The sequence below is a fragment of the Coregonus lavaretus genome, assembly GCF_964263955.1.
Source record: "Coregonus lavaretus genome assembly, contig: HAP1_SCAFFOLD_835, whole genome shotgun sequence".
Taxonomy (NCBI): domain Eukaryota; kingdom Metazoa; phylum Chordata; class Actinopteri; order Salmoniformes; family Salmonidae; genus Coregonus; species Coregonus lavaretus.
Window position 1 is genome coordinate 17,684 of NW_028163540.1, and position 17,291 is coordinate 34,974.

The 17,291-nt window shown below is 43.0% G+C and overlaps 1 protein-coding gene across 2 annotated transcripts; it reads left to right on the top strand.

The window, feature by feature from the left end:
• Nucleotides 1–862: 862 nt before the first annotated feature.
• On the top strand, nucleotides 863–15,053 carry LOC311118003 (G2/mitotic-specific cyclin-B3-like). Of its 2 annotated transcripts, none has more exons than XM_084192883.1 (11): nucleotides 863–1,002; nucleotides 2,020–2,158; nucleotides 3,115–3,198; nucleotides 3,752–3,864; nucleotides 4,498–4,609; nucleotides 5,286–5,477; nucleotides 7,962–8,102; nucleotides 8,271–8,426; nucleotides 9,407–9,556; nucleotides 9,858–9,988; nucleotides 13,978–15,053. In XM_084192883.1, the coding sequence occupies exons 2-11, from the start codon at nucleotides 2,075–2,077 to the stop codon at nucleotides 14,042–14,044; spliced, it is 1,230 nt and encodes a 409-aa protein (XP_084049009.1). In that variant the 5' UTR covers nucleotides 863–1,002; nucleotides 2,020–2,074; the 3' UTR covers nucleotides 14,045–15,053. The 2 variants fall into 2 exon arrangements, with proteins under 2 accessions (XP_084049009.1, XP_084049010.1); XM_084192884.1 differs by having other exon boundaries at nucleotides 917–1,002; nucleotides 9,463–9,556.
• Nucleotides 15,054–17,291: the final 2,238 nt, after the last annotated feature.

Here is a 17,291-nt window from a genome sequence, read left to right on the forward strand (position 1 = left end):
ACTGTGTAGAAATGATAATGGACCCAGGGCCCCGTGTAGCTCAGTTGGTAGAGAATGGCGCTTGCAACGCCAGGGTTGTGGGTTCGATTCCCACGGGGGGCCAGTATGAAAATGTAAGCACTCACTAACTGTAAGTTGCTCTGGATAAGAGCGTCTGCTAAATGACTAAAATGTATATTCATACAGTTTCTTGACTGTCCAGCTCGGTAATAATCACTACACACACAGTCAGGGAGCATCCTTAAAGACCAAATGTGGCGCTCCTGGGGGGGAAATGAGTTTGACACCCCTGTTATAGAGTGGTGAGTTTTTTTCTTCAAATACAACATTATCATTCCATTTTATTGTACTCTAGCAAATGAAAAAAAGGGCCCGCCAATTAGTTACAGAATCCTAGGGACTTTTTGTAACCCAACCATATGAATTTCACTTCCAATTAGCAGATAGACTGTTTCAACAGTTCTTTAAAACCAGCTTGGCCATGGCAAAGATTGGATCCATTACAGAAAGGTCGAGGACTTGTTTCAAGACAGAGGGTTTAACTTTTTGACAGTTGTAAAGCTATAGCTTGCTAAAGTCATGTAGAATGTGCAAATGAAATCGCATCATGAAACTGTTATTTTCAGATCTTGTGAAAGAAAGCAAAAAACAGTTTGTAGAATTCTCACAAACGCTCCAGGAAACACCACCGTGCCGTTTACTACTTCAAAATTCCGTATGAAAACGCAATGACGTAAGCAAACACCGCGAACTCCCATTGGTTGCTAAGAAGTTTGAAAATTCTAAAGACCCCGCCCCCTAACAACGGCATCGTAGCTGAGCGCTGATAGGCTAACTAGCGACAAATGTCAGCCAATCAGCACCGCTCGCATGGTGTTTGGACGCAGTCTGCTCGCACTTTTGTTTAGCTCACCGTCTGGACCATTCGACCTGTGTTGCATATTGTATTTTTGGCTTAGAAACTTTTGCAACAAACTTTGACCGTACGGAAAATACGATAAGGTAAGATCTTGTTTTCTTGGACGGATAAGTTCGTTTTCTCACTAGATAGCGTGCTACTCTTTCGAAGTCATGCCAGTCGGTTTCACGTGCAGTCATGTGCAGAAGTACCCTTTGCGCAGTAGGCTAGTTAGCGTTTGAGCAAGTAAGCTAACCAACGTTAACGTTAGATCCTTCAACACAATTTATGTTTTCTGTTTGCAATACAAACATATTGCCTGTTGAACCAGTACCTACCTGGGTATGAGGAGACGAGAGTTCCTCTGATGCCCAGGATCCTTCTATTCAAAGTCCCGTTAACCAGCTCTGCAAAAGTTATAACTTTAAAATACGATCCGTACAGTACGCAACAAAATATGGAGTTTCGCAGAGCAACTATCGTAGGTACTGCGGTTATGAACGGTATATATTTAAAACATGTTTTGTCTAAATCAGTTATCTATTGTTTTTGACGAAGTGCACATGCCCAAATCCACCTCCTGCACCTCCATTATAATCACTCATTACAGTCCTCCTGTAACTCAGTTGGTAGAGCATGGTGCTTGCAACGCCAGGGTTGTGGGTTCGATTCCCACGGGGGGGGGCCAGTATGAAGAATGTATGCACTAACTGGAAGTCGCGCTGGAGAAGAGCGTCTGCTAAGTGACTAAAATGTAAACGTAATTACGGCCACGCACAGGTCGGCTGATCCAGCAGCAGTACAGTATCCCGAAAGATCATTGATTTTATTTGTATTTTGTTGGGAAGTACATACCGTGCTGAACTTAATTAATTAATGACGATAGTTGCTCTGCGAAACTCCATATTTTGGTGAGTACCGAACGTGTTTTGGCAACGTTTGCACAGCTGGATAATGGGACTTTGAATTGAAGGATCCTGGGAGTCAGAGGAGATCTCGGCTCCTCAAGCCCAGGTAGCTGTTCTTTGCAGGTTAACAAGTTATTATGCTTTGAAGATCACAGAAACAGGCCCTCGCATAATTTTTTTTACCGCAGGCAAATTTTCTGTTTTCTCTTGCAGGATACAACCACTGACTGTCTGGAAACCCATTTGGTGAAAACTCCAAGCTGCAGTCATGCCTTTTCCCAGGGGGAAGAAACCTAGTGTCACTGCTGGCAATAAAATACCCAACCTACATGACAAAGGGATGGAGAATCAGGTAAGTTGACTAATACTAGCCTCACACTTTTGATTAGGGATGGTTTGTTTTTATTTTAATTTTATTTAACCTTTATTTAACCAGGTAAGCCAGTTGAGAACAAGTTCTCATTTACAACTGCGACCTGGCCAAGATAAAGCAAAGCAGTGCGATTTTAAAAACAACAGCAACAGAGTTACACATGGGATAAAACAAAACATACAGTCAATAACACTATATAAAATCTATATACAGTTTGTGCAAATGTAGTAAGTTATGGAGGTAAGGCCATAGTGCAAAACAATTACAATTTAGTATTTACACTGGAGTGATGGATCTGCAGAAGAAGATGGGCAAATAGAGATACTGGGGTGCAAATGAGCAAAATAAATAACAATATAGGGATGAGGTAGTTGGGTGGGCTAATTTCAGATGGGCTGTGTACAGGTGCAGTGATTGGTAAGCTGCTCTGACAGCTAATGCTTAAAGTTAGTGAGGGAGATAAGAGTCTCCAGCCTCAGAGATTTTTGCAGTTCGTTCGAGTCATTAGCAGCAGAGAACTGGAAGGAATGGCGGCCAAAGGAGGTGTTTGTAGTAGGGCTGGAGCAAAAATGTGCACAACCCAGTAGCTAACTATCTCTCCAGGAGGAGCGTTGGCGTTTTCTTTTTTTGTATTGTTCGGCTCTGTATCTAGCTTTGTTACCAGACAAAATATGTATTCCCATCATGGATGGCATAGCTAGGTACATCAGTTTGGGATAAGCTAGCTAAAATGTTTGTCTGTGTTGCCGGGGCATATTGCATGGACTCACTTTCAAGAAGTTGTGGGGTGTCTGATATCTGCTGGTCAACTTAACCCCTCTCATCTCTCAATGAAACCACTAGTCCTGCGCTAACTAAACTAACCTCAATGGTGTCTTGCTATCACTCTTCATTGCATAACTCCATATCAAATAACCCATCTCTGTGTGTTTTAGGAGGAAGGCCCCCAGGTCAAGAGGGTTTCCTCCTCTCCCCAAGGAGCCCCTAAGAAGAGGACTGCCTTCGTAGACATCACCAATGTAAGTCTATCCTGTCTTCTTTCAGTCGATCTATCTGGAGTGTATTCACTAGGAACCAAACGGAACCTAATTAAACTGCGAGGGACTAACCTGAATTTGTCCTAATAGAAACTTGTTTTCGTCGCAAAAAGGTTTCCAGTTGGAGTAAATGTTTTCAGTTGCATTAACGTTTTTGAAACTGTTTGCTACGGTCTTGGTCTGAATGAATACACCACTGTTACAGGGTGTGGGCAACAAAACAGGGTCTGAATGAGTCTCCTGGGGAGTGGCAGAGACTCTCTACCAGAGTCTTCCACCAGGTTTTGGGGGTTTACTACGGACTGTCTTGTCTGACAGTTGGGTGTAGGGTGGGGTAGATCTCAACTTGAGAAACAAGAACTTAAAAGTTGTCTCTGCTATTTTTATTATGCCAATAGGGGATTGGTGTCAAACTTAGGCCTGTGCGTCGCGCAATTCATATCTATCACAAGTTAATATTCTTCCCTATCTGCACAGTATGAAGAGACTGTGGGGTTGACTCTCTGCTCTCTCCTTGGCTCTACTGAAATTCCAGGCACACAAGGTCCACATCAGCCTGCCAGGAACCAAGAAGAAGAACTCCCTTAAGAAGACACAGAAGAAGACCACCACTACTGTGTCAGACAAGAACGAAGCCAACCTAAAAAAGTAAGTAACTCATTTTTATAGACCCATACCCCCTCCCCGCGCCATTTGTTATGTCGTTGTTTTAAAACAATAATAATAATCTGTCCATCCATTCTGTACTGTCATTTATGTTGTGGGGGTGAATGTACCCAGACCGTGTTGATGTTGTGGTGGTCTATTTTATTCAGTAGTAGAACAGTCTTGTACCTTGCCTTTTGATATGATGGGCTGTGAAGAATGCTGTAGTTGTTTTTCTGTGAGTGTGAGCGAGAATAGAGAGAGCAAGGGGGGGGCCACATTTTAAAAAGGGAAGGAGTCATTGTATATGTTTATGATGCTTGTGATGGGGGCAATGAAAAATGCCTGTCCTGATACTAAATTCCTTGATCACTCACACATCTCTTATTGCGATATGATATAACTTTTTCGTCCATTTAATTGACTTTTTTTTTTAAGGTCATCAATACAATAGATGCATAACATTCCACATCACAGCAATACATCAAAACACTTTAACTTTCCCTGCCTTTATTGAGGGGTGTTTTGCTTGCAATGACTGCCTTATAGGCACTGACTGATGCTCGGGATAAGAACGTCTGCTAAATGACTAAACGCTGTTAAAGCCCCCTATACCTACCCGTCTCCCCTTTCCAGGTCTGAATCCGTGAGCTCAGAGAGTCAGGAGGAGGAAACCCCAGTGGAAGAGCTGGTGGTGGTGGGGGCTGTTCCACCTAGAGAGTTACCCCCCCACCTTCAGAGACCACAGGTAGGCTAATGGGGCACCACAGTCTATTGTCACATCGGTGGGCTCTAAATGGAGACAGTCAGGAATAATTCTATGGAACTCAATTTAGCATAATCTAGCACTGTTCTGTATAGCTCTTTGTAAATGAAATCAAACTTTATTAGTCACATGCGCTGAATACAACAGATAGTTCACCTTACAGTGAAATGCTTACTTACAAGCCCTTAACCAACAATGCAGTTTTAAGAAAAATAAGTGTTAAGTAAAAAAAATTAAAAAAATTAAAGAGCAGCAGTAAAACAACAGTAGCGAGGCTTTATACAGGGGGTACCGGTACAGAGTCAATGTGCGGGGGAACCGGTTAGTCGAGGTAATATGTACATGTGGGTAGAGGTAAAGTGACTATGCATAGACAATAAACAGAGAGTAGCAGCAGTGTAAAAGAGGGGGTGGGGGAGGGGCAGTGCAGATAGTCTGGGTAGCCATTTGATTAGATGTTCAGGGCTCTTACGGCTTGGGGGTAGAAGCTGTTAAGAAGCCTTTTGGACCTAGACTTGGCGCACCGGTACCGCTTGCCGTGCGGTAGCAGAGAGAACCGTTTGACTAGGGTGGCTGGAGTCTTTGACCATTTTTAGGGCTTTACCCAAATATCACACTTCTCTTTCTCTCTTCCTCCCTCCTTCCTTCCCTCTTTCAGATCCCTGAGAAGTTTGATATAGACACCCAGCACCTGGATGACCCCACTCTGACGGCTGAGTACGCCAAAGAGATTTTTGACTACCTCAAAGCCAGAGAGGAGAAGTTCATCCTGTCTGACTATATGTCCATCCAGCCCAGTCTGAACGCTGGGATGAGGTCCATCCTGGTGGACTGGCTGGTCGAGGTGCAGGTCAGGAAACCAGTATACTTGCTACTAGGACTGTTGTGGTGACCGTATTACCGCCACACCACGTGACCGTTTAGTCACGGTAATTAGGCTTCTCTAAGCTCTGATGCTGCTGACGGTCATTAGTAGCCTAACAAAAACTCGCTAACTGCCTGGTACTCAGCACTCTATTGTCCCTCTAATCACTCTGACATCAATGCAAATCTAATCAAACACTTCATGAGAGCCCATGAGCTCATGTTGTGCAACATTTCTATAGACTATGAAATTGCGTGAGAAAACAGAGTTTTGATGGCCTCTTAAGAAGAGGAGGATCCCATCAGCGTTCTATAGGCTAGGCCTACTATATTTATTTCTCTACTTTCCGAATATTAAGCACATTGCTTCTCTTTACAACAGGAGTACAGCCTGGCTGGCATGAAAATGAACCACAGGAAAAGTGTCCTCCATTCGTTATTTAAGTGCATAGATGACAAGTATTTTTTCCCCGCTGCCCCTGTTTCGAGACAGGTGCATGATAATGGTCCATTCTAAATCAAAACAAATTTCATATATATATATATATATATATATATATAATTTAGTATATGTAAAGACAAGATTAAGTCAAGGATAGGCTAATATTGTCACCCATCAGACTATCACTTGTGAATGATATATTATCACTTGTGAATGATGCCCAGCTTAAGAAATAGCCTTTTTTTGCGACTTTTTCTAATCATAGTCGAGCACCTCATGGCCTAGCCCATAGGCCTATAGGTATTGAAAAGGTTTATATCACAACTAAAGTGGCCAAAAAACGTCTTAGAATTAAGCACATTCATCCGCTTTACAAGGGGTGTAGAGCCTAACTGGCATACATAAGCAGCGCATACGTTTAAGTTTGGGGAAAATAATTTTCACCATAAAAATGCCCCTTTTATAATAAAAGCATTACATAAATAATTGCATTTGTGGTCACTTTGGAGAATGTTGTTTACCGCTAATGGAACATTTGCGCCTATATCCTACTGCCATGTGCGCATTGCTGCGCTTATAATGTGAAGAAATAGCCTAATAGTTTATCAACATTTTAAGCTAAACGTTCTGATCTGTTGTGTCAGCCACATTGTGTAAAACTGGTTTTTTGATGCTAGTGATTGTATTAATTTGGGATCTATCGCATCCCACAACTGTCCCAGACTATGTTTGGAATATTTATTTGTTGCACAGAATAGAACAGGTCGACTTTTGTACTATGGGGGATAGTAGATTGACATAGGCCAGTGTGTTTGCTGTTCGTTAGGCCTACTCATCTTGTTGGCTGACGAAAAGTAAATGTGGACAGTTCTTCCAATATCTTCAATATGCGCCTCGGAATTGGATAAGGACGCGCGCAGTTGCGTCCCCTACGTGTCTGTCTTCACTTGTAGCCTGTGAGAAAGACCCGATCACGTGAGTGAGAGGTGATTCGGAGAGCGCAGCACTCAGGGAGAAGGCCACTGGCCGCAAAAGTCATGGATTTGTTAAGGGTGCATTAAGGCCACACAAAGGGGATGCCGCGGTGAAATTCTAGGCATTATCAAGTGCTTGTCAAATTGTGAATGAGAGACTGATGTAGTGTGTACAGCCTGTGCAGAAAAACAAAGCAGAGCTCATGCCTTTCAAGCGACTTTTTTCAAATCATTAGTCGCATCATGCAGCCTTACAATGTATTAAAAATCTAAACATATAGCCCAATGTTTGTATCACAACTAAAGTTACATTAATAACTCTAAACTAAGCATATAGGAGTACCTATTTCTTAGTTAACCGCTCAACACAGAATAGCCGCAGGTGCGCACTCCCTCAAATCGTTTGGAGAAAATATTTCTATTTTATTCAGCTTTGTTCAATTGTATTCTTCATACTATAAAATAATGCCACGGAATTCTAAGCAAATCTTGTCTGCTAAATGAACTAGTGTAGCCCACCGCCATTTGGCATAGCCACATCAGGACCTAACATAAGGACAACTCAGAGTATGCTATTCTGTTCTTCTGAAATAGACTACATTTTCTTCATATCGTGCTTCTTTAGACCTTTCTAATAATAAATAATGGATTTATAATTTAATTTTTTTTTAAATGTAGATGTTCCAAGCGTCTGCATCAGTGGCTTGTAGGCTATGCGTGGAAGCCAGGAGATGCTAAATGTGTTTATGTTAATTGACAATCAATTACCGCCAGAACAACCAGTTATTTGCTTGACAATCACCGGCTGACGAAATGTTGTGACCACCACAGCCCTACTTGCTGCTACAATGCTACTTGCTGCTACAATAATACTCTACAATGCTACTTGCTGCTACAATAATACTCTACAATGCAGTATGCCCATAGTACAGACAATTAAAAATAGGAGTGAAGTTGAGAAGTGTATGTGTTGGCACTCTGTGGTTCTGTGTGTGTGTGTGTGTGCGCTGGAGAAAGTGTGTTTGTTGACACCATGTTTCTGTGTGTTTTCCAGGAGAACTTTGAGCTGAACCATGAGACCCTGTATCTGGCTGTGAAGGTGACGGACCACTACCTGTCCACTGCTCATAGGGTCAACAGAGAGAGTCTACAGCTCATAGGGTCTACAGCCATGCTCATAGCGTCCAAGTTTGAGGTGAGGAATATTGAGCGCACGCTACCTGTCCGGTTAGCGGTAGGAGAGGTGAGGGACGGATGTAGGGAGGGGTTAGAGTTGTCCTCTCACTTGGGCTCTCCTCTTTCTCTCTGTTTGTGCAATACTCTTTCTCTTACCCACAATCCTCTGTCTCTCTCCCTCCGTCAGGAGCGCTGTCCGCCCTGTGTGGACGACTTCCTGTACGTCTGTGACGATGCGTACAAGAGGGAGGAGCTGATCGCTATGGAGACAAATATCCTGCAGGCGCTGGGGTTCGACATCAGCATCCCCGTCCCCTACCGCTTCCTCAGGCGATACGCCAAGGTACAGGGTTTTTTCCTGGATCAAAATGGTGGTGGGTGGGGGCGTGGCCAATGGTGTGATGGCCGACTAAACATTTTAGAGGCCCTCCTGTTGGCCGCAGCGATAAAATATAGCCTTTTCAAAGCAGATTTCCTGCAATTCTACACATTTGTGCTATCTGAGTGACTCAAACATGATAAAATCAATGGGGGCCCCATGCCATAAAAAAATACTCCTGAATGCTTAATTTCTTTACATTTTTAGATTCTCTGACTGTCTGTCTAGCTTTTATTTTGTTGATTGTTAGTTTTCAAAGATGATCTTATTTAAACATCCATTATCTGAGTGTGTGAGAGAGAGAGAGAGTCTCTCTGCCTCTAGTCTGGAATGGAGGGAATGGAATGGTATCGAACACCTGGAAACCATGTGTTTGAGTTCATTACCATTCCATTCCAGCAATTACTATGAGCCTGTCCTCCCTAATTAAGGTGCCACCAACCTCCTGTGAGTTGGATGTATGTTTATCCTCTTGTCTGCAGCATGTGTGTATTCCATGTCTCTCTGTCTGTCTCTGTCTGTCTCTCTCTCTCTGTCTCTCTCTGTCTCTCTCTCTGTCCAGTGTGTGTATTCCATGTCTCTCTGTCTGTCTCTGTCTGTCTCTCTCTGTCTCTCTCTCTGTCCAGTGTGTGTATTCCATGTCTCTGTCTGTCTCTGTCTGTCTCTCTCTGTCTCTCTCTCTGTCTCTGTGTCTGTCTGCCTGTCTCTCTCTCTCAATCTCTGTCCAGTGTGTGTATTCCATGTCTCTCTCCAGTGTGTAACCCCTCTCTATCTCTCCAGTGTGTAACCCCTCTCTATCTCTCCAGTGTGTAACCCCTCTCTATCTCTCCAGTGTGTAACCCCTCTCTATCTCTCCAGTGTGTAACCCCTCTCTATCTCTCCAGTGTGTAACCCCTCTCTATCTCTCCAGTGTGTAACCCCCCTCTCTCTCTCTATCTCTCCAGTGTGTGAGTGCCAGTATGGACACTCTAACCCTGGCACGGTACGTGTGTGAGCTGAGTCTCCAGGAAATGGATCTGGTCCCAGAGAGAGGATCATTGCTGGCCTCAGCCTGTCTGCTGCTGGCTCTAGTCACCAAGGAGCTGGGAGGATGGGTGAGTTTCTACACACACACAGAGTATACCACTCATATGTCCACTCAGTGTATTTCTATGTCGGTCTCCCGTTCTCCACTTTCTGCTCTGCCTTATGAATTTATTACACATCCCATACTGAAATCAATGAGCCAATACCTGTTTATAGTCTGAAAACGTACCCTGGTCCTTCACTGCCTTGTCTGACATCTTACAGTCCCACTCCAGTCCCCCATACTCTGGGTAGAGAGGGGCTGGGAATACTTTACTTTACATTATAGTTTGTATTTAATCACCCACACCTCTGTCCCCTGTCCTCTAGTCCCCCATCCTGGTTTTCCACTCTGGGTACGGTGTGTCAGAGCTAGCCCCTGTCGTCCGGAAGCTTCACTCCATGCTCACCTCCCCTCCAGACGACAAACTCCTGGCCGTCCGGAGCAAGTACTCTCACAAGTAGGTGTACTGTATAAACTAGGTATTGCAGTTATCGCACAAGTAAGTGTACTGTCCTTCAGGTTAGCCTCAGCTCTCATGCTTCGATCGCGTTCAAAATAAAATGAGGTATGAGTAGAGATTGACTGCATAAACGTTAGATTTTGTATTTATTTTTTCATCCGTCAAATACTAAAAAAAAGAACATGAGCTGTGCTTGAAGTAGTTTGTACAATGGAGCTAAAATGAAATGGCTCCAAAAGTTCATAGAGCGCAAGTCAAACACTTTGGTTAAATGCGAAAGATGCATTTTCAGTTGAATTTAATATTTAATTTTAATATTTTAATTTTAATATGCCATTTAGCAGACGCTTTTATCCAAAGCGACTTACAGTCGTGCGTGCATACATTTTTGTGTATGGGTGGTCCCGGGGATCGAACCCACTACCTTGGCGTTACAAGCGCCGTGCTCTACCAGCTGAGCTACAGAGGACCATTCAGTTGTACAACTGACTAGATATCCCCCTTTCCTTTCCCTTTAACCAAGGTTGGCTACGGGTGATTCATCACAACAACAAAACAAAAAAAGTGATTTTTCACATTGTGATCCATAGAATGGTCCTTTGGAGGAAGGATTGTTGACATATCTAAAAGCATAATTGAGAAATTAATTGAAGTTGGAGTATTTGTGACATTTTGGCCTTACCCAGGCCTCCTTTAAGACTCCATACTGTTTATTCTGTAAGAGCGACAAAGCAAACATTGGTGTCATGAAGCCGCTTGCTCTGTAATATTTTATTTTTATTTTTTTATAACAATTTTCGTACATTTCATTTAGGAATATTGAAAAATGTAATCAAGAATATTGAAAGTAGTTTAGTTTTGATTTGTCAAATGTTTCTATATGTTGTTGAACATAATATACTCCACAGGCATATGAAAGTCCCACTGTGGGATCTCTGCTAGCTTTTGAAGTTATGGTCCATTTTATACTGCGAAATTGGCATAGTAGGCAATGTAACCAATCACAGCCCTCCTTTTACTTGTATCATTGCACATCCTGCAAATCACCAGCAGAGGATGACCATTTTGAATCCATTTTCACATTCACCCTTTTGGTAATGCTTACAAATTGGATCATCATTCTAAAAGTAGCAGAGATCCCACCCTGGAACTTGAATATGCCCCTCCCCCTCAAGTTTTCTGACTTGTAACGAAACAATGTGGAAAAAGTCAAGTGGTCTGAATACTTTCCGAATGTATGTGATCTTATACAAATGTAAGCATGGTTTGAAATTATTGTTTTAGTTCAATATTATATCTGTTTGGGCTTCTTGCGGTCAAATTACTTTTAATTATGTTCCGACCCCCTGACCATCAACTCAAGAAAAAGATGGGCCAGCGGTTGAAACTGCCGTAGAGTATATTATGCTCAACAATATATTGAGAAAAATGGCCAAATCCAAAATTGTATTTTCAATATTCAGAAATTGAAATAAAAATACGACTTGTGTTACAGCGAAAGCTGTAAAGCTTCATATGACACCATATTTTGCTTTAGCACCTACAAATGTCTGGCCGAAAAGCCACATGTATTCGAACTTTTATGCTTTTAAGATACAAATGTCAAATACATGTCAACAATCCTTCCTCCAAAGGACTATTCTATGGATAAAATGTTGTGAAAATCCCCAAAATCATGTTTTTGTTTTGTTTTCGTAAAGAATAACCAATGATTTTATATATGCTGCTATTTACATTTTAGTCATTTAGCAGACGCTCTTATCCAGAGTGACTTACAGTTAATGAGTGCATACATTTTTCATACTGGCCCCCCATGGGAAACGAACCCACAATCCTGGCGTTGCAAGCGCCATGCTCTACCAACTGAGCTACACCGGGTGATAGGGGGTGCTGTGTTGAAACCACCACACCTCCATCTTGGCACTCGCCCAACATTGTAAAAAAAAAAAAAATTATATATATTTTGGAAGCTATAGAAATGCATTTATTAATGTCTGCATTTAGTTTTTGCCACATTTATTATGTTAGACACCTTAATGCATACTTTTAAATTATATCACGTGAGTTAAACATAAAAATGAAAAGTATATAAGTATAATTCTTTGGGAGATTACGAATTTTACAGTCCCCACTACAAAAAATACAAATACTTAAACACCTGCAATTTTTTTCCCCTTGAAACAACATTTCATTGAAATACTGTAGAATTCCATTCATTCCTATGGAGGACTGCTCCTACTGGGGAGTGGCAATATGGCCGACGGGTGGCTTCAAAGCCTCTCATTGGCCAATATGTAGTGTCAGCAATCTAGGGTTTATATACACCGTTTGGAATAACTCCTACAGGTCATATGAGGAGTGAAGTGTTGTGAATTTGTTTTTAATTTTCAAGTTATTTGACTTATGATGTTGAAAGACCTTTTGAGCATTGATGGCCCTGAAGCAGATGTTAGTTTACAACCGACAGTTGTGACAGGTCTTAGCCAGGGGGGTTTGTTACAAGGACATAGACAGAAACAGCCCAACAAGTTCAAGCGCAAACGCTTTTAACCCACAGATCATGAGGGAGGAGTCCTTGTAGTAGGCGATTTTGTTTTTGATTAGTAGCTACCAGCTAAGTTATTTGATTTATTATAATGAGAACTCTTCCGCATTAATGAACCTAGACTAGAGAGCATTTTTAAGACTGTCTGCTTTGAACTTGTGATCAAACCAGCTGCCATCTTGGACTAATCAACAAAGTCCAACACAGATGGCTTATAGCTGAGGAAGGGTGTGTTTGTCTGTGTGTTGGGAGTATCAGTGTGTGTAGGGCCCTGTGAGTGTGCATAGACGGTGCAAAAATCTGAATAGAATACAAGGGTCAACTCAGCCCGTGTAGCCATTTTGTTTAGCTATTTACATAGATGGCTATTTAGCAGTCTTATGACTTGGGGACAGAAGCTATTCAGGAGCCTGTTGGTGTCAGACTTGATGCACCGGTACCGCCTGCCGTGCGGAAGTAGAGAGAACAGTCTATGGTTTGGATGGTTTAATTTTCCGTGCCTTCCTTTCACACCGCCTGGTATAGAGGTCCTGGATGGCAGGGAGCTCGGCCCCAGTGATGTGCTGGGCTGTCCGCACCTCCTTCTGTAGCGCCATGCGATCCAGGGCGGAGCTATTGCCATACCAAGCACTGATGCAGCCAATCAAGATGCTCTCAACGGTACAGCTGTAGAACTCTTTGAGGATTTGAGGGCCCATACCAAACCTTTTCAACCTCCTGAGGGGGAAGAGGCGCCTTCACGACTGTGCGCGTGTGTGGACCATTCTAAATTCCACCACTTCAACCTGATGTTCATTATCTCCAGCACGATACCAGTGTCTACATATGGTAACATGGCGCATTTCTACGTATAGGAGAGAAAAATATCAAGTAAAAAATGTTGTACCCGATGACATCAAAAGTTAAAACTTTTTAAAGACGGTGATTTTTCAAAACCTATGAGATTTGCGGTGAGCAAGAAAATGCAATCCCTAGAAACTTGTTTCAAGTTTTTGAATGTCAGTTTTTCCTTTTGAATCCTTCCCTGGGATGTCGCAGAGATCATAGAAACTCACTGTTTTCACACATGTAGACTGGTTTGGTGCTGGAGACAATGGAGGAGGTTGAAAAGTGGCAGAATGGATATTGACAAGCCGGGTGGACAGAGGGAAATGTGCGTTGTGCAAGGAGCCAACGTTCAATTGGTAGGCCATCACCCCTCCTCGTTTTGCCATACTTGTTGCAGTCACTTCTATGTTGGCGCTGGTGTCAATGAAACAGCAGTGAGCACGCTGGGGAGCAGTGGGCTGCCCCCCCCCCCCCCCCCCCCCACACACACACACACACACAAAAGCATTCACCTAGGTTTCTATTGGATATAGCACAAATGGAAACGTGTGTGGTGGGGGGGATTACATTTGTAAGTGATTACTTTCAATTAATATCTATTTTTTGCCAACAGGGTTTTCTTTGAAGTCGCGACGATTCCGACGGTGGACCTGGAGACATTGGAGAGCGCGTTGAAGTGACGTGAGCCATAGCAACGAGTTGGTGGATGAGTGAGAAAATATGTACATTTCTAAGGAAGACACTGTATATATTTTGTAATAATATTTATATATATCGCTATGCTAATTTTTCTAATAAAGGGATGGAATTTGTTGTTCTGTTGTATAATCAAGCTTAGATTTTTTTCAGCAGCAATGCTTTCTTTACATGTTCAAGTTGTATTTTGTAGCTGTTTTTACACTTGTTCTTTAAGAAAAAAAAAATGTTTTATACAGGTGTTGAAGTAAAAGTAGTCTAAATGTTACAAAGCTATTTTTAGAAGTGTGTAGTGAGAGAGGGGGGGAAAAAAGTAAATATTGATTTACTGTTAATATCATTGACCATTGATATTATTGTATTGTGTAACCCACGGTAACAGTGTTCTTTATAGGTATAAACAATGTCTGTCTCTGTCGGGAGTTGTCAAGGTTTTGCTCCAGCCCTGCTCCAAGTTATACAGAACTTATTCTACTAATCGGCCTCTCATCAGGACCTTGATTAGCGGAAGCAGGTGTGTTAGTTAGAGCGATGCTGGAACAAAAGCCTGCATACTACCCAGTAGCTCTCCAGGAGGACGGTTGGACACCCCTTGGCCTGTCTGCCTCCCAAAATGGAGGGTTGGACACCCCTTGGCCTGTCTGCCTCCCAAAATGGAGGGTTGGACACCCCTTGGCCTGTCTGCCTCCCAAAATGGAGGGTTGGACACCCCTTGGCCTGTCTGCCTCCCAAAATGGAGGGTTGGACACCCCTTGGCCTGTCTGCCTCCCAAAATGGAGGGTTGGACACCCCTTGGCCTGTCTGCCTCCCAAAATGGAGGGTTGGCCACCCTTTTGGTCTGTCTGCCTCCCGAAATGTATTTTTATGTTGTACAGTGTGTATCATGTATAAACTCTTTAACAGTCAAATCCTCTCTTGCTCAAATTGTTATGCTATTTTTAAATGGCTATCAGAGCTCTGAAAATTAAATAAATCTGTTTTATTGTTTTATAGAACAAAAACAAATGATCTTGTCATTTTTGCGTTGGTTTTCACTCCTTACTCTAAGATACTTACTTGCATGGTGAAGAACTCCATCGCAACTTGCAAAAAATCACAGCGCTTTTGCAAGTCTTTAATAAAGCATAGGAGTTATTATACAACTCTTAAAGAGACAATCTGCAGTTAAAACAAAGCATTGTCCCCGCCACTGTTTCAGTAAAAGGCTGAGGTACTACATTTGATACATTTGTTAAGGCAGACTGAGCACACACCATCCACTGGGCTCTGGGTAAAAGTTGTCCCTAGGCACGCATCTGGCATTGGCATCTCAAATGCATTTCCTTGATTCCTCACCTCTTCAGAGGTCCCTTCCCTCCAGGAAATGCAATTGAGTCACCCCATATTTGGATCAATGAGAAGATCTCAGTACTCCTCGTTCTCTCTCCTCCTCAAAACCCATTGGAGGAGAAAGCCGGAGGTTCTAATGACCTCAACCCATTGGAGGAGAAAGCCGGAGGTCCTCTTCCAAGTGTCGGGGGACCACATCATCTGACCTCACCGCGTTTCCTCTCATATAGTACACCCATTTGGCCAGTAGGGAGCAGTGAAGCTTTACATTCTAGGGACACCTAGTCAGTTGTACAACTGAATGCATTTAAACCAACATCTCTGAATCAGAGAGGTGCGGAGGGCTGCCTTAATCGGCATCGGCGTCCGGGGAGCAGTTGTAGGGGGTTTGCTGCCTTGCTCAAGGGCAGGACGGAAGATTGTTTTCCACCTTGGGGTCCTCTGTAGCTCAGCTGGTAGAGCACGGCGCTTGTAACGCCAAGGTAGTGGGTTCGATCCCTGGGACCACCCATACACAAAAAAAATGTATGCACGCATGACTGTAAGTCGCTTTGGATAAAAGCGTCTGCTAAATGGCATATTATTATTATTACCTTGCCGACTCAGGAATTCGAACCAGCGACCTTTCGGTTACAGGCCCAACGCTCGTGACCGCTAGACTACCTGCCGCATTGCCCTGCTATCTCTACACATGTACTTTGACAACAGAAGGATGATGTTAACTGAATCGTTCCCTGGCTGGTTTTAATTCAGCAGCTAGTACTGGTGCAGTCCCTGACACACAAACACACGAGTAGCACACTAGTGGTTTTCAACAGGTTGTCCGACTACCTACATCTACTGAACCAAAATATAAACGCAACGATTTTACTGAGTTACAGTTTACATAAGGAAATCAGTCAATTTAAATACATTCATTTGGACCTAATCTATGGATTTAATGGACATGACTGTGCAGCCAAGAGTGGGCCTGGGAGGGCATAGGCCCACCCACTGGGTAGCCATGCCCAGCCAGTCAGAGTTTTTCCCCTCAAAAGGGAATTATTACAGACACAAATACTTCTCAGTTTCATCAGCTGTCCGGACGTGGAGGTCCTAGGCTGGCGTGGTTACACGTGGTCTGCAGTTGTGTGGCCGGTTGGACGTACTGCCAAATTCTCTAAAACGATGTTGGAGATGGTTTATGATGGAGAAATGAACATTCAGTTCTCTGGCAACAGCTCTAGTGGACATTCCTGCAGTCAGCATGCCTATTACACGTTCCCTCGACTTGAGACATCTGTGGCATTGTGTTTTGTGACAGAACTGCACATTTTAGTGGCCTTTTATTGTCCCCAGCACAAGGTGCACCTGTGTAATGATCATGCCGTTTAATCAGCTTCTTGATATGCCACACCGGTCACGTGGATGGATTATCTTGGCAAAGGAGAAATGCTCACTAACAGGGATGTAAACAAATTTGCGCACAACATTTTACAGTAATACGCTTATTTCAGCTCATGAAACATGGGACCAACACTTTACATGTTGTGTTTATATTTTTGTTCAGTGTAGATAGCTTCCTCTGCAGTTTAGTACTAGCAACACACACTCCTCTTCTTTATTCCTCCTCTCCTCTGTTCCTCCTCTCTCTTTACCTCCTCTCCTCTTTACCTCCTCTCCTCTTCACCTCCTCTCCTCTTCACCTCCTCTCCTCTTTACCTCCTCTCCTCTTTACCTCCTCTCTCTGTTCCTCCTCTCTTTTTTCCTCCTCTCTCTGTTCCTCCTCTCTTTACCTCCTCTCTTGTTCTCCTCTCCACAGATCAATAAAAGTGATTGATAGCCCAGTGAGTCCATTGACCTACTATCTATCGAACCGATTCCTTCACACACACACACACACACACACACACACACACACAC